At 43.6% G+C, this 21,931-nt stretch overlaps 1 protein-coding gene across 2 annotated transcripts in view; it reads right to left on the minus strand.

Moving 5' to 3' along the window:
- FAM83E (family with sequence similarity 83 member E) overlaps positions 1–21,931 on the minus strand; it is a 130,651-nt gene that overhangs the window by 41,143 nt on the left and 67,577 nt on the right. For both annotated transcript variants that reach the window (XM_077457414.1, XM_077457412.1), the window contains exon 3: positions 11,140–11,307. In XM_077457414.1, the coding sequence (XP_077313540.1) occupies positions 11,140–11,307 (168 nt within the window). The remainder of the gene's footprint in view (positions 1–11,139; positions 11,308–21,931) is intronic.

The following is a 21,931-nucleotide window of genomic DNA, read 5'->3' on the forward strand; positions in this document are numbered from 1 at the left end:
ACACTGAGGAACCCCTTTAAAGGAGAAGTACAGCCAAAGGCCGTTGGCTGTACTTCTTCTGTGGATCACAGGATTGCAGTTCATTCTGCACTCCTGTGACCTGTTTTCAGCAGAGAGCGGCTGATGTTCTGGCACACGGACTGGCACCCAGCTCACCCGGAGAGCCGCTCCTGCCATGGCCCAACGATCCAGTGAGCATGTGTGTGTGTGTGTGTGTGTGTGTGTGTGTGTGAGGGGGGGGGGGGGGGGGCAGAGCAGAGAGCTCTGAGTACTGATCGAATGGCGGTAATTGATCACTCGGGTCTCAGTGTTAGAGCCAGCAGGGGACAAATGCAGCATTGGTTCCCCAGCTAGGCAAGCATGAATCTGAAAAAAAAAAAAAAAACCCATACTTCTCTTTCAAATACATTTCTGGTCTCAGAGAACCCCTGCTAATAACCACTTTAGCTACTGCTCCCACAGTACATTAATGTGATTGTTAGTGGGAAGATTGCTCCTTAACCACTTCCCGACCAGCGCACGACGATGTACGTCGACAGAATGGCACGGGCAGGCATATTGGCGTACATGTACGTCCAATATACAATGCCGCCCTGCCTTTGGGAGCGCGCCGCCGGCGGCGCGCTCCCGCGCTCCCGCGCTGGTCGGGACCCCCGTGAGTCCGGTCGCGGGACCCGCGGACTCGATCGCCGCGGGCATCCCCGCGATCGTCTCACGGAGCGGCCGAATGGAGGAAATGCTGTATAAACAACATTTTTCCATTCTGCCTAGCAACTAGTGACGCTGATCTCTGCTCCATGTGATTGGAGCAGAGATCAGTGTACACTAAATGAAAGCCCAACCCCCCCACAGTTAATAACACACCCCTAGGAACACTTAACCCCTACACTGCCACCCACTGGTTAACCCTTTCACTGCCAGTGTCATTTACACAGGAATCACTGCATTTATATAGCAGTGATTACTGTATAAATGACAATGGTCCCAAAAATGTGTCAAAAATGTCCGATGGGTCCCCGACAATGTCGCAGTCACAATAAAAATCGCAGATCGCCGCCATTACTAGTAAAAAAAAAATAATAAAAAATTATTAATAAAAATGCTATAAAACTATCCCTATTTTGTAAACGCTATAACTTTTGCGCAAACCAATCAATAATCGCTTATTGCGATTTTTTTTACCAAAAATATGTAGAAGAATACGTATCGGCCTAAATTGAGGGAAAAAAATGTTTTTTTATATATTTTTGGGGGATATTTATTATAACAAAAAGTAAAAAATAATGCGTTTTTTTCAAAATTGTCGCTCTATTTTTGTTTATAGCGCAAAAAATAAAAACCGCAGGGGTGATCAAATACCACCAAAAGAAAGCTCTATTTGTGGGAAAAAAAGGACGTCAATTTTGTTTGGGAGCCACGTCGCACGACCACGCAATTGTCAGTTAAATCGACGCAGTGCCGAATCGCAAAAAGTGGTCTGGTCTTTGACCAGCAAATTGGTCCGGTCTGAAAGTGGTTAAACATATCAAAATCACCTATTTTACAGATATCTAAAATAATCATTGTTTTCAGTGGCTATGTTTCTAAACCCCCATACACACTATCAGATTTCTGCTGATTTTTTACTTCAGATTTACCAAAACCAAAAAACATGAGGTCAAACCTTAGGAGTTTCAATGTGTATGCAATCAGGAAGGTCCTTGCACTACATGGTTTTGGTAAATCTGAAGACAAAAATCAGCAGAAACTCTGATAGTGTGTATAGGGCTTAAAAGGCAGGAATTGTTCATGGCTTAATTAACCCCTAGCTCCTGGTCGAGAAAAGCCTACCTACTTTTATAATAAATGAAAGCAGTACACTGCATAAAATGTCAGATGTCCAACTATCACTGCCCCCCTGCTGCCAGTAGGCCCACATGGCCTGGGCACATCCTAATCACCCTGTGCAGCACAGATTTCCCCTGCTGCTGCTTCTTGAGATTTCCCCTGCTGCCCAGCCCTTATCTCCCGCAGGCTGCTCCCCTGCTTGTCCCTTCCCTCCTCTCCCGCTAGCTGCTGAGGGGGATCGTTTCAGGATGGAGAGTGGACCCCTTCCTTTTTTAAATTAACACAGTCAGCGATCAGTACTGATCACTGACTGTGTTCATTGATAACTGAAGCATAGTGTTTTCAGTTTCTAAATTAACAGGAAGCTGCTCAGCAGTTAATTCACCAAATTCAAACGTGAGACATCAAGAGGCAGTTTAGACCCCTGGTATTTCATCAAAGCACCCCCTCCCCCAATGGGGCTCCTAAAAAAAAACTGTAAAATAAATAGTAATAAAATACAATTTTAAAAAATATTTAAAAAAATAATAGAAATAAAAAACTACTGACACAATCCACTGCTATACTGAGACCAATCTCTGTGCCCTACACACACTGTCCACTGCTCTATTAACTGACACCATCCACTGTCCTGCTGACACCAACCTCTGTCTTACTGACATCGTCCCCTGCTCTACTGACACTGTCCACTGTTTTGACACCATCTACTGCTCTACTGACACCATTCACTGCCCAACATACACCGCCCACTGCTCTACTAACTGACACCATCCACTGTCCTGCTGACACCAACCTCTGTCTTACTGACACTGTCCTCTGCTCTACTGATACCATCCACTGCTCTACTGACACCATCCACTGCTTTACTGACACCATCCACTGCTTTACTGACACCACACGGAATACTAGAAAAGCTGGGAAGGAGACTGTGCAAAGTAGTCTTTACTTGTTCCAAGGGTTTTACTGGCCTCAATTACAAGACACTGAAAAATATTGAATCCCTAAAGAAAAACTAATAGGTCTTTCAAGGTACCACACCAGAAAAAAATAAAAAATAAAACATACATTTTACAAACCTTAAAAAAGTTTACAATACATAGTTTAAAACTTTTGGGGACCGATATTCCCCTTTTTACAAATAATCAGTATCGGTCAGAAACTTACCGATAGTGATCAGACTTCCTCCTCCTGTCCCCGCGTGGTGCTCCCTGCAGCCTCTGCCAATCTCGGTGCGGTGGTAGCAGAAAGATGACATCATCCCTCACTGCCTCACCACTGTTCTGCCCGCCCGCATGTGGAAGTTTACCTGCTCATATGCCACTGAGGAGAGGCTGCCAGAAGTGGTGTAAGTAGTGGCAAGCTCCATTTGGGTGGCAGATGATGGTGGCATCTGACACGCTGCATCTGGTGGCAAGTGACATACTGCATTTGGGTGGCAGGTGACAGTAGCAAGTGACACACTGCATCTGGTGGCAGGAGATGGTGGCAAGTGACATACTGCATTTGGGTGGCAGGTGACAGTAGCAAGTGACACACTGCATCTGGTGGCAGGAGATGGTGGCAAGTGACATGCTGCATTTTGGTGGCAGGTGACAGTGGCAAGTGACATGCTGCATCGGGTGGCAGGAGATGGTGGCAAGTGACATGCCGCATTTTGGTGGCAGGTGGCAAGTGACATGCTGCATCTGGGTGTATCAGGTAATAGTGGCAAGTGACATGCTACATCTGGTGGCAGAAGACAGAGGCAAGTTACATGCCGCATCTGGGTGGCAGGTGACAGTGGCATATGACATGCTGCATCTGGCGGCAGGTGAGGGTGATGTACAGAACATTGTTATCCACTATCATCCTAAAAGGCAGCCCAAAATCGGTATCAATATCAGCCCTGAAAAAAGGATATCAGTCAACCCCTAGTTGATAGCCATATCCCCAGATGGTCATAAGAGATATCTCAAATAGACTAACTGATGCATTTCCCAGGACAATGCCCGCTACCTGCTATGAATGCTAAGATTGCATACAACTTGTCCCCAGGATTAAGGAACCATGATCACTGCACATGAAAGGGACCCAGCTATACAGGAGACGGAAGACATACTGTATATTATATTAAAAGGAGCATATACTGTATTAGCTCTATAGAAAATAAATAAAAGGGAAAAAATTATCAATATGTAAAAATAAGTGGGACCTCCAAAACCAGAATCCCTACATGCATCCTAATCCCATAAAAACAAAAAACAAAAAAAAACAAAAAAAAACAGGAACCCATAAGATGTTTCAGAAGAGAAGCTAAATCAAAAATGCATTCACATGGGCTATAAAATGCGAACAAAATAGCATAGACAACCGCCTCTACATATCTAATAATGACCATAACACACACAGATCTCCGATCTACACACCTGCTCCCCATAATATGTAACAGGCAATATCCCTTATGGGCTATATATAACATTTGTAATACTAAACTAATATCCACCAAGGTGCTAAAGTGTAACATGCAAATAGCCAACATATAGCTCCATTAAATATGTAAGTGCTTCCCATACATCCAATGTAAATATACTAGGGCCAAACAACAAAAAAAGCATACCCTCAATAAGCTGTAAAAGGAGAAAGAGGAGTATGTAAAAACAATCACAGAAACTTCTTATGTGCCCTGTCTCAGTCCTTAACAGTCTCCTGGATTCCATAGGTATACTGACAAATCAAATTTCCACTGTATATAGGGCTCTAACAGGGTTTATATAATTGAAAATGGCAACAAAAATTGCATTCTGGATGTATTGGGCATGCGTGTGAGGACATCATCGCGCATGCTGGCAGTCGTGATGCTTCCGCCATCTTAGTACTACATTTAATTCGAGAAAAAATGGAGAAGCATACATCGGACACCGTCGCCATCTTGGTACTTCTCAATAGGGAAGTGAAGGACTCATATTAAATCCTCATAGTTAAACTTTAGTAAGTACACTAAATTAGCCAAAAAGCCTCAAAGGCACGGGTCCCTGCATTACAGCTGCCATGATTCACCAGGGTTAACTCTGTCTAAAACAACCACAAATAGCACCCAGTCTATTATTACATTGTCTATAGAAATACGCAAACATCAATTCATTCATTTTATATCATTAAAGGACAGTCCAAACATACAAAATAATTCCAAAACATAGAATTGGTATGTACAACCTCTCCCACGGTTATGTTAATCATCCAACTAGGTATTGTGTGAATAATGACACTGCTTCCTAACAGATTGCAGAGCACTACGGTGTCACTTAAAGGCAGGGACGTGCAGTGAGGTCAGTGTCTGGTGAGGCACTTGCTATTATCAGATCTAGGGTGTCTGCTAAAATGATATATATAATGTTTGGGGGTTCTGAGTAATTTTCTAGCAAAAAAATTATGATTATTACATATAGGAAAGAGGTGTCAGAATTGGCCTGGGTGGCAAGGGGTTATTTACTATAAGTAATATACAAAAAAAATATTATATATTGTTTTTAAGGTAATTTATTATATTTTCAAAATCTGTCTTCAAGCAGGTGGCTTAACGGACAAATTACTAAAGTTTGAAATTATAACTTCAAATCAGTAATTTCACAGTAAATAGATAATAAATGATCTGATAGCATATAATAATAATATATGATTTAGCTTGATTATAACAGTCCCTTTTCAACAGCAGCAGATTCTCATTCTCCTTCTTAACTGTATGAGAAAAACATGGGATTGTGGGCAATTTTTTTTCCTTGTAGATAAGGGAGGGAAGGGAGCATTTGTCTTTTAGACACATGTCCCTTCTATGACACTGCAGTGAGAGGCATGCCTCAACTGCAGAATTTTTATTTGACAGCTGGGGCTAATGATACTTTACCATTGGTCCAAGACTCCAAGCTGTCCATTGAGCTCAGTGCCTCTGACAAGAAGTGAGGAGAGGCACTGTGATCTCAACCTCTCAGTCTGCTGCAAACAGCGCGTGCCAGCTTGTATTTAAACTGGCCGCTCTATATGTAGCTTCCGACAGGCTGCACAAGGAGTCTAGTATGCCCGGAACCATTGGTCGTAGAAGCCTCAGTGGCGTAGGACTTAGACTATATACCCCCCAAATTTGTAGTCTCTGTGACCCCAGGTCGCCAAGCAAGGACCCTCAAAGCTCGATTTTTAAAGCGGACATTTTGTTACACTCACCGGAGTTTTGCATTTTACACGTATTTATAACAGTAAAGTCAGTTTATATAGTGAAATACAGGACTTAGAACTCCGTCTGATTACTTAGATCTTGAATTTTAAAAGCAGCGGCAACCCTGCTCATCTCACAGGTTTGCTAATCTGACAGAAGTTCGCTGTTTTTAAAATTCAACATCTAAGTAGTAAGACGGAGTTGTGAGTACTGTATTTCACTAAATACTAACTTTAATGTTATAAATACATCTAAAATTCAAAACTCCGGTGGGTGTAACAACATGTCCACTTTACCCCTTCTTAGTGTATCCTTACTGTGGACGAGTGTGGGGTGTAGCAAGATGGTGGTGACGGAATGTCACTTCCATAGCAAACTGCGATGGGGCTCCCAATATGTTATTACAGCGGCTCTCGGGTCCTCTCACAGTCCCGAGCGGAGCCGAGAGTTGCCAAGTGTAGTCGGTTCGGCTCACCGTCACGCCCAGTCCCTGTGTTATGTCCATCATAGGGCGGGACTGGGTGTGACTGTGAGCGGAGCGGAGCCGAGTACACTCGGCTATGTATCTCGGCGGGGCCCCCTTTTGGGTGTGGCCCATGTGCTTGAGCCCAATGGTAAGTACGGCCCTGCCTTTTCTACTGAACTGGCTGTGTACCAACACATCCCTAATTGATCTATTATGGCAATACACAATCTCAGATTTGTCCCTAACACGGGTAGCCAATACAGGGTCAACCCGAAGAAGGTACCAATATTTATTAATGACATGGCAAATTTGTTGTTGTTGCTTGTTATATCACATAATAAGTTTTGTAGTGACACCAGAATCCTGTTTAGGACGTGAGGTCTGCAAAATCAGATTGATATGAGATTGTTGGTTGGCTCGTTATCCGTCTTTATTTATTTTCTATAGGGCTAATATATGCTCCTTTTACTATAATTAGGGATGAGCCGAACATCCCCCGGTTTGGTTCGCACAGAACATGCAAACAGGCAAAAAATTAGTGCGAACGCGCAAACACCGTTAAAGTCTATGGTACACGAACATGAAAAAGTGCTAATTTTAAAGGCTTATATGCAAGTTATTGCCATAAAAAGTGTATGGGGACCTAAGTACTGCCCTAGTGGACATGTATCAATGCAAAAAAAAGTTTAAAAACTGAATTTTTTTCAGGAGCAGTGATTTTAATAATGCTTAAAATTAAACAATAAAAATGAAATATTCCTTTACATATTGTGAAAAATATCCCAGTCCATTAAGGGGAATATTCCATGGATATTAAGGGGAACCCCGTACCAAAATAAAAAAATAGCATAGGGGCCCCCCCCCAAATCCATACCAAGTCTTTAAGGTCTGGTATGGATATTAAGGGGAACCCCATGACAAAATAAAAAAAAGCCGTGGGGGTCCCCCAAAATCCATACCAGACCCTTATCCGAGAACTCAGGCTACAGGAAAATGGAGGGGAAACAAGAGAGCACCCCCTCCTGAACCGTACCAGGCCACATGCCCTCAACATGAGGAAGGTTCTTTGGGATCCCCCCCAAGCACCCTGTCCCCATGTTGATGCGTACAAGGGCATCCCCACAACCCTTGCCCGGTGGTTGTGTGGGTCTGCGGGTGGGGGCTTATCAGAATCTGGAAGCCCCCTTTAACAAGATTCTGGAAGCCCCCTATGTGAATAAGTATGGGGTACCCCTACTCATTCACCCAAAAAACTGTCAAAAAATGTCAGGAGACAGTTTTTGACAATTTCTTTATAAAAAAAAAAAAAGTGTCCCACAAAGTCCATCCATCCTTAATCACAGCGCCGATGGACTGAAAAAAAAAAACAGAAAAACTCAGTGACTACCGTCTTTTTGCTTTGATAGCTCTTATATAGGCAAGTGCGGGGCCACCCGCTGACATAACCGGGTGATCCCGTCCCCTTCTGATATCATGTGATGTCAGAGGGGGCGGGGTCACCCGTTTTCATCACCACGCCCTGTGCTATATAACAGCTGTCACCGCGAAAAGATAGCAGTCGGTGGTACGTCTCCCATGGAGGTGAAGTTTTTCCATTTTTTTTCTTTTTCCGGGCCTTCGCCGCTGTAATTGAAGATGGATGGACATCTCTGAACACTTTTTTTTAAATAAAGGAATTGTCAAAAACTGCTGTAATTTTTCATTTTTTTTACATTTTATTCTGCTGAATGAGTAGGGGTACAATGTACCTGATACCCATTCACATAGGGGGCTTCCATATTCTGATATGCCCCATGCCAGCAGACCCTCACAACCACCGGCCAAGGGTTGTGGGGATGAAGCCCTTGTCCCTCCCCATGTTGAGGGCATGTGGCCTGTTACAGTTCGGGGGGCGCTCTCTCATCCCCCTCATTTTTCTACGGCCTGCCAGGTTGCGTGCTCGGATAAGGGTCTAGTATGGATTTTGGGGGGACCCCCACGCCATTATTTTTTTACATTTTGGTGTGGGGTTCCCCTTAAAATCCATACCAGAGCTGAAGGGCCTGGTATGGATTTTGGGGGGCCCCTATGCCATTTTTTCTTTACATTTTGGAGCGAGGTTCCACTTAATATCCATACCAGACCTGAAGGGCCCTCACGCCTTTTTTTTTGGTGCGGGGCGAACACCGAATATGGGCTCATCCCTAAATATCCCTAAATATGATACACGTCTTCAGTCTCCTGTATGGCTAGGTCTCTTTCACATATAGCGATCATGGTTCCTTAATCCTGGCGACACATTATATGCAATCTGAGTATTCATAGCAAAATATTGGGGAGCCTGCCTTTACACACACAAGAACTTTAATGGCATCCTGTCTTAGTCCATAGTGTTCAGTATTGAGTTGGCTCACCCTTTGCAACTATAACAGCTTCACCTCTTCTGGGAACGCTGTCCACAAGGTTAAGAGTGTGTCTATGGGAATGTTTGACCATTCTTTCAGAAGCACATTTGTGAGGTCAGGCACTGAAGTTGGACAAAAAGGCCTGGCTCGCAGTCTCTGCTCTAATTCATCCCAAAGGTGTTCTATTGGGTTGAGGTCAGGACTCTGTGCAGGCCAGTCAAATTCCTCCACCCCAAACTTGCTCATCTATATTATATTGCCAGAAGTATTCGTCCACCCCTTCAAATCATATGCTGGAGGGGGGATTATGGTGCGGAGTTATTTTTCAGAGGTTGGGCTTGGCCCCTTAGTTCCAGTGAAGGGAACGCTTAAGGTGTCAGCATACCAAGACATTTTGGACAATTTCATGCTCTCAACTTTGTGGTAACTGTTTGGGGATGGCCCCTTCCTGTTCCAACATGACTACGCCCCAGTGCACAAAGCAAGGTCCATAAAGACATGGATGAGCGAGTTTGGGGTGGATGAACTTGACTGGGTTGCACATAGTCCTGACCTCAATCCGATAGAACACCTTTGGGATGAATTAGAATGGAGACTGCGAGCCAGGCTTTCTTGTCCAGCATCAGTTCCTGACCTGACAAATGCACTGAGGAAGCGGGTATTATCCTACGTAACGTGTCAGGATGTCTACGTGACATACCGCTTATGACAATCTGGGGATGTGGCTATCAACTACTGGCAAAATATGTAACTGCAACTTTAACAAATATTACCTCTATATTAGGTTTTGTATTTTAGCCTTTTTAAGGTTTGTAAAATGAAAAAGAATGTTTTAATATTTTTTTTTTCTGGTGTGGTACCTTGAAAGTCCTACACAAATGTGTGTTTGAACTTTGGGGTCCACATCCTAAAGCAATAGGTTGCGCACCCCTGTGGGGGAAAATATGTGGACAATAACTATGCATACAGCCACTGATCTTCTAACCTTCCTCCGACAGCCTCCTATCTACAAACGCCCGACTCCATCCAGAGGAAGCAGGCAGAGCTACATGGAAATCAGTGAGTATGTCCATCAGAACTAAATTAGAGTGGAATGTGGATGATCATAAGATTCTCTACAGCTCAAATAACATAAAATAATATCTTTAGGGGTCCTTTCAGCAAAGGGTTCTGATCAGATGGGCCTGTCAGCTTTTCAGGTCGGATGTAAACAGAAGCTCAGTGTTGGTCTATGTGCAGGTTAATGTAAACGGATGTATGTCTGTTTACATCCGAGTCCATCTAGGTCTGAAAAAAAAAAATAGGTTTGTATCCTTTTCCATTTTTTTGGGATCTAAACAGGGTGGATGGAGGTAAAGGGATATAAACAGATGCACATCCGTTTATATCTGCCTACCCATAGAGTCCATCCCAAACTCCAAGCCACAAAAAAAATATCCCTAACAAAGTTTTAACTCCAGAGGTATACTGTAGGTAGGGGCTAAACGATTCTAAAAGAAATTTTGTTTTAAATAATAGACATGGGGGTTATTTATGAAAGGCAAATCCACTTTGTACTGCAAGTGCACTTGGAAGTGCAGTCACTCTAAATCTAAGAGGTAGATCTGAAATGAGTGGAAGCTCTGCTGATTTTATCATCCAATCATGTGCAAGCTAAAATTCTGTTTTTTATTTTCCTTGCATGTCCTCCTCGGATCTACAGTGACTTTACTTCCAAGTGCACTTGCAGTGCAAATTGGAGTTACCTTTAGTAAATAGGCCCCATTGCATACTTACCTGCTCTGTGCAATGGTTCTTGATCCCCCTATCCATGGACCTCCCCTGGTGCCCCTGACTCCCCCCATTCTGAGTGCCTCATAAGCAAGCCACATGCCATGCTTTAGAACCATGTTAAGGTCTGAGCAAAGAGATTTCGTCTTAATTCACATTAGGTTAATATTACACAAAATACAGTTCTGTAAAACTCAAATGGTCAAATCTAGAAAAACCTATAGAGCTGAATATTTAAAACTAGATAATACAAAATAAAAAAAAAAAATAGAATTTGGAACAAATTCAAATCCTAGTTGAAAGTGCCCATAAAGTAGAAAGATGAAACATGATTGGTTGGCAACAACTCAACTTTTGTAATTTTCTTACATAGGTGAGCACCAAAAAAACTGATTTATTTTAACTAGGAAAGAAAATGCACCTATAGTAGCTAAGACAAACTTATGGAGGTTTTTTGCAAACATTTAGCCATACAATAAATTGAAGAAAGTAAAATGTATATGTACCTCTGTGAATCGGACATTAACTCCCGTGGTTTCCACCATATGAAGGAAAGAGGACAGATGATGAGAACTCAGTATCATGTACACAGGAACCATTCTTCGCGTGGCTGCTTCATGCAAGTCCAGGAAAATATCTGGATCAGTGAAAATGTCCATGACTATTGCGATAACCTGGATGAGACAAATATTTGCTGTGACAGCACCATACAAACAGCAGGTATTATTTTTGTTAAGGTGTGTACAGAGATCAGAAAACAATCGCACATTCTTATTTGCACTTTTATGCTCTTTGACGCTGATGGTCATTTCCTAGCCAAGTCTGCTCAGGGGGTAATGCCTGCCATGCTCTGCCTGCCTGATGCACATTTTTATGCATTTAGAATAATATTTTATTCCAGTAATAACTGTTTTTGTAGATTTAGACCCCTTTCACACTGAGGCAGTGTTCAGGTGTTTAGCTCTAGAAATAGCGACTGTAAAGTGCATGAAAACTGCCTTCCATTCATTGCAATGGGTGCTTTCATGCTGAGGCAGTGCGTGGGGCATTAGAAAAAGTCCTGGGGTGGTTTGGGAGCGCTGTATACAGCCCTTGCTCATTGCAATAAATGGGCAGCGCTTCCGAAGGGCCTGAAAAGAGCTTTGTAAGCACTGCAACGCTGGAATTTTTAAGCCCTTATTTGGGGTTAAAAGTGCCCCGCTAGCGGCCGAAAAGCACATGCTTAAACAGTGGTAAAGCACAGCTAAAACGAGCAGTGCTTTACCACGAGCGCACGGGCGGCCCCAGTGTTAAAGGGGTCTTACTGTAGCAAAGTATTACCAGGTGGGAATGTCTGATCCGGGTTCTGGATGACTATGGCTATTTGGAACAAGGCAAGTATGTACATTATACCAGTCTGCCATACAGGGCACATTACTTTTCTATCACACGGCAGAACACTGAGCACTGAGCATATCCTTCAGTCAAAGTAACAATGTCAATATTTATCTGTTTTATCATCTTTTAAAAAATGTAATTCAGGTTGGCATCAGGGCTGGGACAAGGGGTGGGCAGGAAGGGAAGCTTCCCTGGGCACTGTTGTATCATGTGAGATGGGGTGGAGTGGGGGGGTGGGCGCCACAAGGAGAGTTTAGGGAGAGGGGATTTGTGTTAGGTGGGGGAATATGGGGGGCAGCAGGGGGTAAGAATTGTTTGAGGAGGGAAAATTTGGGGGGATTTGTGTTCGGAGGGGGGATGAGGGAAGAGTATTTGTGCTAGGAAGGGGGATTTGGTGTGTTTATGCTAGAATAGGCGATATGGTAGAGGGGGTATGGGATATGTGCTAGGTGGGGGGAGAGCATGTGTACTCAGAGAGGGGGGATTTGAGGGGTAGAGAATACATGTGCTACATGTGTGTATGTGCTAGGAGGAGTGATTTATTTTTGGAGGTGGGGGAATGTGTGCTGAGGGGACTCGGGGGGAGAGAGAGGTTTTGAGCTGGGGAGGGGGTTGAGGGATCAAAGACTTGTGCTAGGAGGGGGGACTTCATCGGGGGGGCAGATTTGTCCTGGGAGGGGGGCTTTATTCTTAAAGGGTAAGCATGCAGATTAGCGTTCAGTTGTTTTTACTGGAGGGGGGGGGGGGGGGTTGTTCCATAAAGGAGATACTTAGATTGATAGGTAATTTTTATTTTTAGATGATTTACCAAATATACAGTGGTGTGAAAAAGTGTTTGCCCTCATTTCCTGTTCCTTTGCATGTTTGTCACACTTAAGTGTTTCGGAACATCAAACCAATTTAAACAATAGTCAAGGACAACACAAGTAAACACAAAATGCAATTTGTAAATGAAGGTGTTTATTATTAAAGGTGAAAAAAAATCCAAACCATCATGGCCCTGTGTGAAAAAGTGATTGCCCCCCTTGTTAAAACATACTATAACTGTGGTTGTCCACACCTGAGTTCAATTTCTCTAGCCACACCCAGGCCTGATTATTGCCACACCTGTTCACAATCAAGGCATCACTTAAATAGGAGCTGCTTGACACAGTAAGGTCCACCAGAAGATCCTTAAAAGCTACACATCATGCCGAGACCCAAAGAAATTCAGGAACAATTGAGAAAGAAAGTAATTGAGATCCATCAGTCTGGAAAGGGTTATAAAGCCATTTCCAAAGCTTTGGGAATCCAGCGAACCACAGTGAGAGCCATTATCCACAAATGGCGAAGACATGGAACAGTGGTGAACCTTCCCAGGAGTGGCCGGCCGCCCAAATTTACCCCAAGAGCGCAGCGACGACTCATCCAAGAGGTCACAAAAGACCCCACAACAACGTCCAAGGAACTGCAGGCCTCACTTGCCTCAGTTAAGGTCAGCGTTCATGCCTCCACCATCAGGAAAAGACTGGGCAAAAATGGCCTGCATGGCAGAGTTCCAAGGAGAAAACCACTGCTGAGCAAAAAGAACATCAAAGCTCGTCTCAATTTCTCCACAACACATCTTGATGATCCCCAAGACTTTTGGGACAACATTCTGTGGACCGATGAGACAAAAGTGGAACTCTTTGGACGGTGTGTGTCCAAGTATATCTGGCGTAGAAGGAACACTGCATTTCATAAAAAGAACATTATACCAACAGTAAAATATGGTGGTGGTAGTGTGATGGTCTGGGGCTGTTTTGCTGCTTCAGGACCTGGAAGACTTGCCGTGATAAAAGGAACTATGAATTCTGCTGTCTACCAAGAGATCCTGAAGGAGAATGTCCGACCATCTGTTCGTGTACTCAAGCTGAAACGAACTTGGGTTCTGCAGCAGGACAATGATCCTAAACACACCAGCAAGTCCACCACCGAATGGCTGAAGAAAAACAAAATGAAGACTTTGGAGTGGCCTAGCCAAAGTCCTGACCTGAATCCTATTGAGATGTTGTGGTATGACCTTAAAAAGGCTGTTTATGCTCGAAAACCCTCTAATGTAACTGAATTAGGACAATTCTGCAAAGATGAGTGGGCCAAAATTCCTCCAGGATGCTGTAAAAGCCTCATTGCACGTTATTGCAAACGCTTGGTTGCAGTTGTTGCTGCTAAGGGTGGCCCAACCAGTTATTAGGTTTAGGGGGCAATCACTTTTTCACACAGGGCCATGATGGTTTGGATTTTTTTCACCTTTAATAATAAACACCTTCATTTACAAATTGCATTTTGTGTTTACTTGTGTTGTCCTTGACTATTGTTTAAATTGGTTTGATGTTCCGAAACACTTAAGTGTGACAAACATGCAAAGGAACAGGAAATGAGGAAGGGGGCAAACACTTTTTCACACCACTGTAAGCTACACCCTTCATTTTTACACTCTGTTTTTAGTCCCAGGGACTACTACCATGAAGGTAACCTAAAAATGCTGCATAACAATCTGATGACAAACTACAATAACACCAAAAGACACCAAGCAGTCCAGCACTCCTCGCTTTCTCCACTATACAGGTTTAGAGGCAAACAGCATCAATACAAGCCTGGAGCATTTCTAACATATCATATGATTACATGGGAAGTCTTCACACAAGTCCTAATCACATAAACACTGCAAATCATGAGTTGTGGGTGAGGAGAGGTTATCTGTACCTCTCAGCAGAAGTGTGAGGATAATATGGTTATCCAAGGGGTGACAGCGAGTGTGCTGTACTGTTTCTGTGAAGGAGCAGTGTTGTCACCCTAGATCGTAAAGTCCTGGTTTGGACTACAGAACACCCCCTCCTCATCTCTATAACATAGAGGAAAGGTGTTCTGTGTTTACAGAGATAAACTGGGCAGGGCTGACAATTGTTTTGAGATTTCAATGTAACGACAGAATTAAAGACAATTTTTTGTTTTCAATTATAAACAGAGTAATGACGAGTTATAACCCCTGTCTTTTTTTGACAACTGTGACCCATTAGGGAGATTTCTCTTCACTTCATGTCCCATAACTAAAACAAAAAGTGAGAGGAAATCTCTCTGAAATGTTGGAACTGCTGGTTGTCACCAGGGACACCAGAACTAGTGCTCTGATTGGAAGGTTTACCCTTTAGTTCTGTTCTGGTTGACAACCTAAAATAAGGGATTTTTTTTCACTGTCAGGCCGCGTACACACGCGGGGACTGTTCGCCCAACTTTGTCCGTCAAACAGTTTCGGCAAACAGTCCGCTCAAAATTAGCATGGACGGACATGGCCACACACGACGGACGAACAGTTTGCTGAAACCGTGCGCGATGACGTGAACGGCACGTACGACGGGACGAAAAATACGACGTCCTATACACTGCATTATAACTTTCGGCGTGTAAATCCTTTCTGAGCATGCGCGGAACTTAGTTTGACGAACAAGCCTACACACGAGCGGACTGTTCGCTGAAACAAGGTTTCAGCGGACAGTTTTTCGGAAATTCCGAAAAACCTTGTTCCTCAAACTGTCCGCTGAAACTGTCCGCTGAAAGCCCACACACGAGCGGACTGTCCGCCCAAACACTGTTCAGCGGACAAAGTTGGGCGAACAGTCCGCCCGTGTGTACGCGGCCTTACTCTCTGGTAAACAGAACAAATAGAGAGAGTGGGGTTGATTTACTAAAGGCAAATGGACTGTTCACTTTTCAAGTGCAGTTGCTCCAGAGCTTAGTAAGTGAGCAGAAGCTCTACTTACTTCCATCATCCAATCATGTGCAAGTAAAAATGCTGTTTTTGTATTTTCCTTGCACGTGATTGGGTATTCTTTGCAAACTTAAGTTTACCTAATTTCTTAAGCTCTGGAGCAGGGAGGCCGATCCAGGGCTGGAGCATCCCAAAAAGTACACTCCATTGAGTGACATTGGTGAAACCAGTCAGTGACCAGCACTGCTGGAGCTGAGGGACTTTCCTAGCTGCCAGGGGAATAACTCCTCCAGTGAGAGTGGAAGGGAAGCGAAGGGAAAGGATGGACAGATTCTGGTTATAGGGGACTCAATTCTTAGACGGACAGAGAAGGCAATCTGTGAGAAAGACTTGAAGGGGCGAACTGCATGCTGTCTACTGGGCGCTCAGGTTTCGGTACATCATAAATCTGGTGGACAGATTACTGGGATGGGCTGGGGAAGACCTTGCTGTCATGGTGCACGTTGGCACCAATGACAAAGTCAGAGGCTGATGGAGTGTCCTAAATAAAGATTTTAGGGACTCGGGAGCTAAATTCAGGAAAGGGACCTCCAAGGTAGTGTTTTTTTTAGGAACGGAAAGGCAGAGGGAGATTAGGGAAGTAAACAAGTGGCTAAGGAGCTGGTATAGTAAGGAGGAGTTTGGGTTCCTGGAGGACTGGGCCACCTTCTCAGTCGGTCACTAGTACTATAGAAGGGAGGGACTGCACCTAATTGAGGAGGGTGCAGATCTTCTGGGAGTAAAGATGGACAAAAAGTTAGAGGGGTTTTTAAACTAGACGACTGAGGGAGGGTCCAGAGGTAGAGATAGTCAGCACGGAACATATTCCAGAGGGTAGTATTGGAGGCATAAGTGGTAGGTTGACTAAAACACATAAACCCAAGGTAAGTATAGTAACAAATCATAGTTGCAATTTCAGAACACCCAACTACGTGGCATGTTCACCAATCCCAGGAGCCTGGCAGACAAGATGGGTGAACTAGAGATACTGTTGTACAAGGAGAATTTGGATTTTGTGGGAATTTCAGAGACCTGGTTCTACAGCTCTCATGATTGGCTGGCAAACATTCAAGGGTATTCCCTTTATCGTAGGTATAAAGAGGGTAAAAAGGGGGTGGGGGGTATGTCTATATATCAAGAATAATGTACAAGTGAATGTGAGAGATGACATCACTAAGGGAGCTAGGGAGGAGGTGGAAACCTTATGGGTAGAGCTCCAAAGGGATGAAGCTAAGGGGAAAATAATACTGGGAGTATGCTATAGGCCCCCTAACCTGAGGGAGGAGGCTGAGGCGGACCTCCTATCACAATTTGGATTAGCAGCAAGGATGGGAAGTGTCAACATAATGGGGGATTTTAATTATCCAGACATAGACTGGGCAGAGGGAACCACACATTTGTCTAAGGCTCGCCAGTTCCTCAATGTCTTGCAGGACAATTTCATAGGTCACATGGTAGACACAAGAACTAGAAATAAAGCGTTACTAGATCTACTGAATACAAACTTAAGATGGATAATTCACCAGGACTGGATGTGCTGCCTTATGAGTTTATGTAAAATCTGCATTGATAGTTGTAAAATATTGTAATTATGAATATATCTCATTTGGCTTGCATCTATGAAAGCCGGGAAAAAGGGCTTCCCCCAAGCGCTTGTTAACAGCAGACAATGCGGGGCCGCGGCATGTATATACAAACAATGGGGAGCCAATTCCATTGTTTTACACCTACTCACTTATAAGGACCCCATGCTGGGGTATGCAATGAAGGGAACCCAACCCGTAATCCATACCTAAGGTCCTGGGGAAATTCAATTACATCTCCTGCCCAGACTAGTCACAAGGATTTGCATGAAAGGGGCCGACTTAAGTAGTAAGCCCTACAATCATGATCCAAGCTAGGCCAACCTATGGGGCATTAGCATGAAGGCATGTACTCAGAGCAGAGGGGAGGTAACATCTCTTTTTTGGGTAACCAGCCATCAGAGTGGAACGTTGGTAAGGATGGGTAATTATGGGAAAGGTGGGCCCTGTTACTTGTAGATCACTGTCTTAAAGAATATACACGGTATTCCTTCATGTAAATATTTTATTTCAACCTAGTATTTTCTTCCTTGATGTAAGACCATAGATAGAGATTTGTGTATTAGCTAGACTTTCAACTACTTTTAATAAATGTTATTATATTTAAAGCTTTTCCTCCTGGTCAATAGAACTCTGATTTAACCCATGTCATATCTTGTAATTAATAAATCAGAAATATAGATTTTAGAGGTTAACAGGATGGCTTGCACCCAAAGGTACTTAGGGAACTCAGTCACGTAATTGCCAGACCATTGTTCCTAATTTTTACTGACAGTCCACTGACTGAAAAGGTACCAGTGGATTAGATAAAAGCCAATGTTACACCAATATTTAAAATGAGCCTAAAATACATCCCTGGAAATTACAGACCAGTTAGCCTAACATCAATAGTATGTAAGCTCTTGCATACAAGATTTTAGAAATGAAAACGGTGTCATTAGCAGTAATCAGCATGGATTCATGAAGAATCATTCTTGCCAAACCAATCTATTAACCTTCTATGAGGAAGTGAGTTGCCATCTAGATAAAGGAAGGCCCGTAGACGTGGTGTATCTGTATTTTGCAAAAGCATTTGACACAGTTCCCCATAAACGTTTACTGTATAAAATAAAGTCTGTTGGCATGGACCATAGGGAGAGTACATGGATTGAAACCTGGCTACAAGGGTGAGTTCAGAGTGTGGTGATAAATGGGGAATACCCAGAATAGTCAGGGGTGGGCAGAGGGGTCCCACAGGGTTCTGTGCTAGGACCATTCCTATTTACTTTATTCATAAATGACCTGGAGGATGGGGGGAACAGTTCAATCTCTGTATATGCGGACAATACTAAGCTAAGCAGGGCAATAACTTCTCCGCAGGATGTGCAAGATGTGCTCTTGCAAGAAGATCTGAACAAATTAATGAGGTGGGCAACTACATGGCAAATAAGGTTTAATGTAGAAAAATTTAAAATAATGCATGTGGGTGGAAAAAATTAATACAATCTATACACTGGGGGGAGAACCTCTGGGGGAATCTAGGATGGAAAAGGACTCGGGGGTCCTAGTAGATGATAGGCTCAGCAATGGCATGCAATACCAAGCTGCTGCTAACAAAGCAAACAGAATATTGGCATGCATTAAAAAAGGGATTAACTCCAAGGATAAAGCAATAATTCTCCCGCTCTATAAGACTCTTCTCCAGCCGCACCTGGAGTATGCTGTCCAGTTCTGGTTACTAGTCCTTAGGAAGGATGTACTGGAAATGTACAAAGTACAAAGAAGGGCAACAAAGCTAATAAAGGGTCTGGAGCAGGGCTCAAGTCCTGCGGGAACGCATGGGAACGGAGTTCCTGTACTTATTCCACAACAGGGACTCAGTTCCCATTAGTAGCAGCATCCTGCAAGACTTTGAAGTATGCGAACTGTGTGGCAGGTGCTACACCAGCAGCCGCCGACACAGCTCGCAATAGTAAGTGCCGCACACCAGGGGTGGACTGACCATTCATGGATTGCCAGTAGGGGACCCCATGACAGCTTCCTCATCAATCTACCTGTCAATCACAGTAAGCTGATGGGTAGATCAGGTCCCTGCTGCTAAGAGATTGTATTTAGACAGACCTCTCGTGATGCACTCCTCCCCGCCGCCCCCTCCTGATTTTCTGTCTCCTCATCTTCCCCCCAGTCTCCTGCATACTTGCTCTGTGTGTCCCGCTGAATCCCCCCCCTTCCTCTATCTTTAGTGCCATATGATGAGAGAACCCAGAGGAGGAGCACAGCTATTCTGCTCACAGGACATGCAGGGAGAGAGGTGAGCTGAGGGAGAAACATCAGTTTGGGGTGGTAAGCTGAGCACAATACCTGGCAAAGTTTAATGCCAGGAGGGAAGTTTATGTGGAAATATGTGAAGGGTTGGAATAGCAGCGCGTGTGTGTTGGAGCCCTGCAGAGTTTGCAGCCCCACAAGCTAACATACATCTCCTAAGCAGGAACACATTACTATCTCCCTAAGCATTCTGTCCAGATGTGTAGTTAATTTATGACCTTTCCTTTTAAACCCTGTGTTATCCAAACTCTGTTCAATGAAAAGTGTAAACTCACCACATAAACACTCTATATACAAAATAACATTCCCCAATAAAGATCAAAACATGATGTTCATTTGCATGAAAGCACAATTGAATGAATGCTGATTATTCAGAGAATTACCGTATTTATGTTTATTGAGGATTTTTTTTTTATGTACTAATAGTTAAGCTTCATACACACAATACGAAAATTGGATGAAAAATACCACTTTTGAAGCGTTCGTGCATATGACCGTATCATTTTTTTTTTTTGGTGGGGGAGTGGATCTTGGGTGGGAGTTCCCACACTTTCTTCCCCAGGACTTGACCCCTGGTCTGGAGGATATTAGTTATGAAGAAAGGTTGTGAGCACTGAACTTATTCTCTCTGGAGAGGAGACGCTTGACAGGGGATATGATTTCAATTTTCAAATACTGTACTGGTGACCCCACAATAGGGATAAAACTTTTTCACGGAAGAGAATTTAACAAGGCATGTGGCCAATAATATTTAAATTAGAAGAAAAGAGGTTTAACCAAAAACTACGTAGGGGGTTCTTTACTGTAAGAGTGGTCAGGATGTGGAATTCCCTTCCACAGGCGGTGGTCTCAACAGGGGCATTAATAGTTAAAAAAAACTATTAGATAAGCACCTGAACGACCTCAACATACAGGGATATACAATATCATACTGACATATAATCACACACATATGTTGGACTTGATGGACTTGTGTCTTTTTTCAACCTCACCTACTATGTAACTATGGAGAAACTGTACTTGCAGAGTGCTACTGCACTTTACAAAGTGCACAGTCTATTTGCCTTTAGTAAATCAACCCCAATGAATCTTCCTAAGGCAGACCATAGATGGTGCAAATTTGCACGATTCCCCCATCGGCACAGACAGCTCTGACAATGAATCCCTCCTGCTGAGACATTGGGGTTGATTTACTAAAGGCAAATAGACTGTGCACTCTGCAAAGGGCAGTTGCATTTTGTAAGTGCATTTGCTCCAGAGCTTAGTAGACTTTTCAAAGAGTACCCAATCCCATGCAAGGAAAAAAAAAAAAAAAAATGCATTTTTGCTTGCACATTTGGATGATGAAAGTCAGCAGAGCTTCTGCTCATTTACCAAGCTGTGGAGCAACTGCTCTTGCAGAGGTGAAACTGCACTTTGCAATGTCCACAGTGTATTTGCCTTTATTAAATCAACTCCATTGTGTTCTCCTGGCAGGGCGGGGGAAGCCGCCTCCACCGTCCGGGAGAAGACAGTGATTCATGTTAGCGGCTGTAGCAACTACTAGCAATAATCGCAAAGTAAATCCAGCTGGCTGGTTGTACCCAAGTTGATCAATCAATCAACTTGGTACATTCAGCCTGCCCATATACAGTTCAAATCTTGGTCGGTTCTTGCTGAACCGGCTGAGATTCCAACCGTCTATGGCCGGCCTAACAGGGGCACAAACAACAGCAAAAAAACCTGACAGGTGTTCGAATCCTTCTCCACTCCACCCAAAATTAAAATGAAAAGTCTTTCCTTTAGTTATACTTTCATGTAAAAAAATCCTAGTATTTGGTACTTCTTTACAATATTTTAGGGGCAGGGGTAGGCAACCCGTGGCCCTCCAGCTGTTGTGGAACTACATTTCCCATAAAGCATTACAAGGCTGGCAGTTACAATTATTCCCAGAAGCATGATGGGACTCGTAGTTCTGCCACAGCTGGAGGGCCCCAGGTTGCCTACCACTGCTTTAGGGGTTAGGATAAGTGTTAGGGTTTAGTGTTAAAGTGGCTGTAAACCCATTACAATCACTTTAACCTACAGGTAAGCCTAGATTAAAGCTTTCCTGAAGGTACAAGAAATATCTCCCAAACCTAAAAGGTTTAGGAGATATTTTCAGAAGTAGCAGCACCGATGTCTACAGCGCACTGAGTGTCATGCGATCATGCCGTGCCGTTAGTAGTGGCACCAGCGCGCATGCGTGGGATTGACATAATCGCGGCTCTGGCCAGTCACAGCGCCGGA

The sequence above is a fragment of the Lithobates pipiens genome, unplaced genomic scaffold, assembly GCF_037356315.1.
Source record: "Lithobates pipiens isolate NorthernLeopardFrog02 unplaced genomic scaffold, aLitPip1_a1.2 Scaffold_27, whole genome shotgun sequence".
Classification (NCBI taxonomy): domain Eukaryota; kingdom Metazoa; phylum Chordata; class Amphibia; order Anura; family Ranidae; genus Lithobates; species Lithobates pipiens.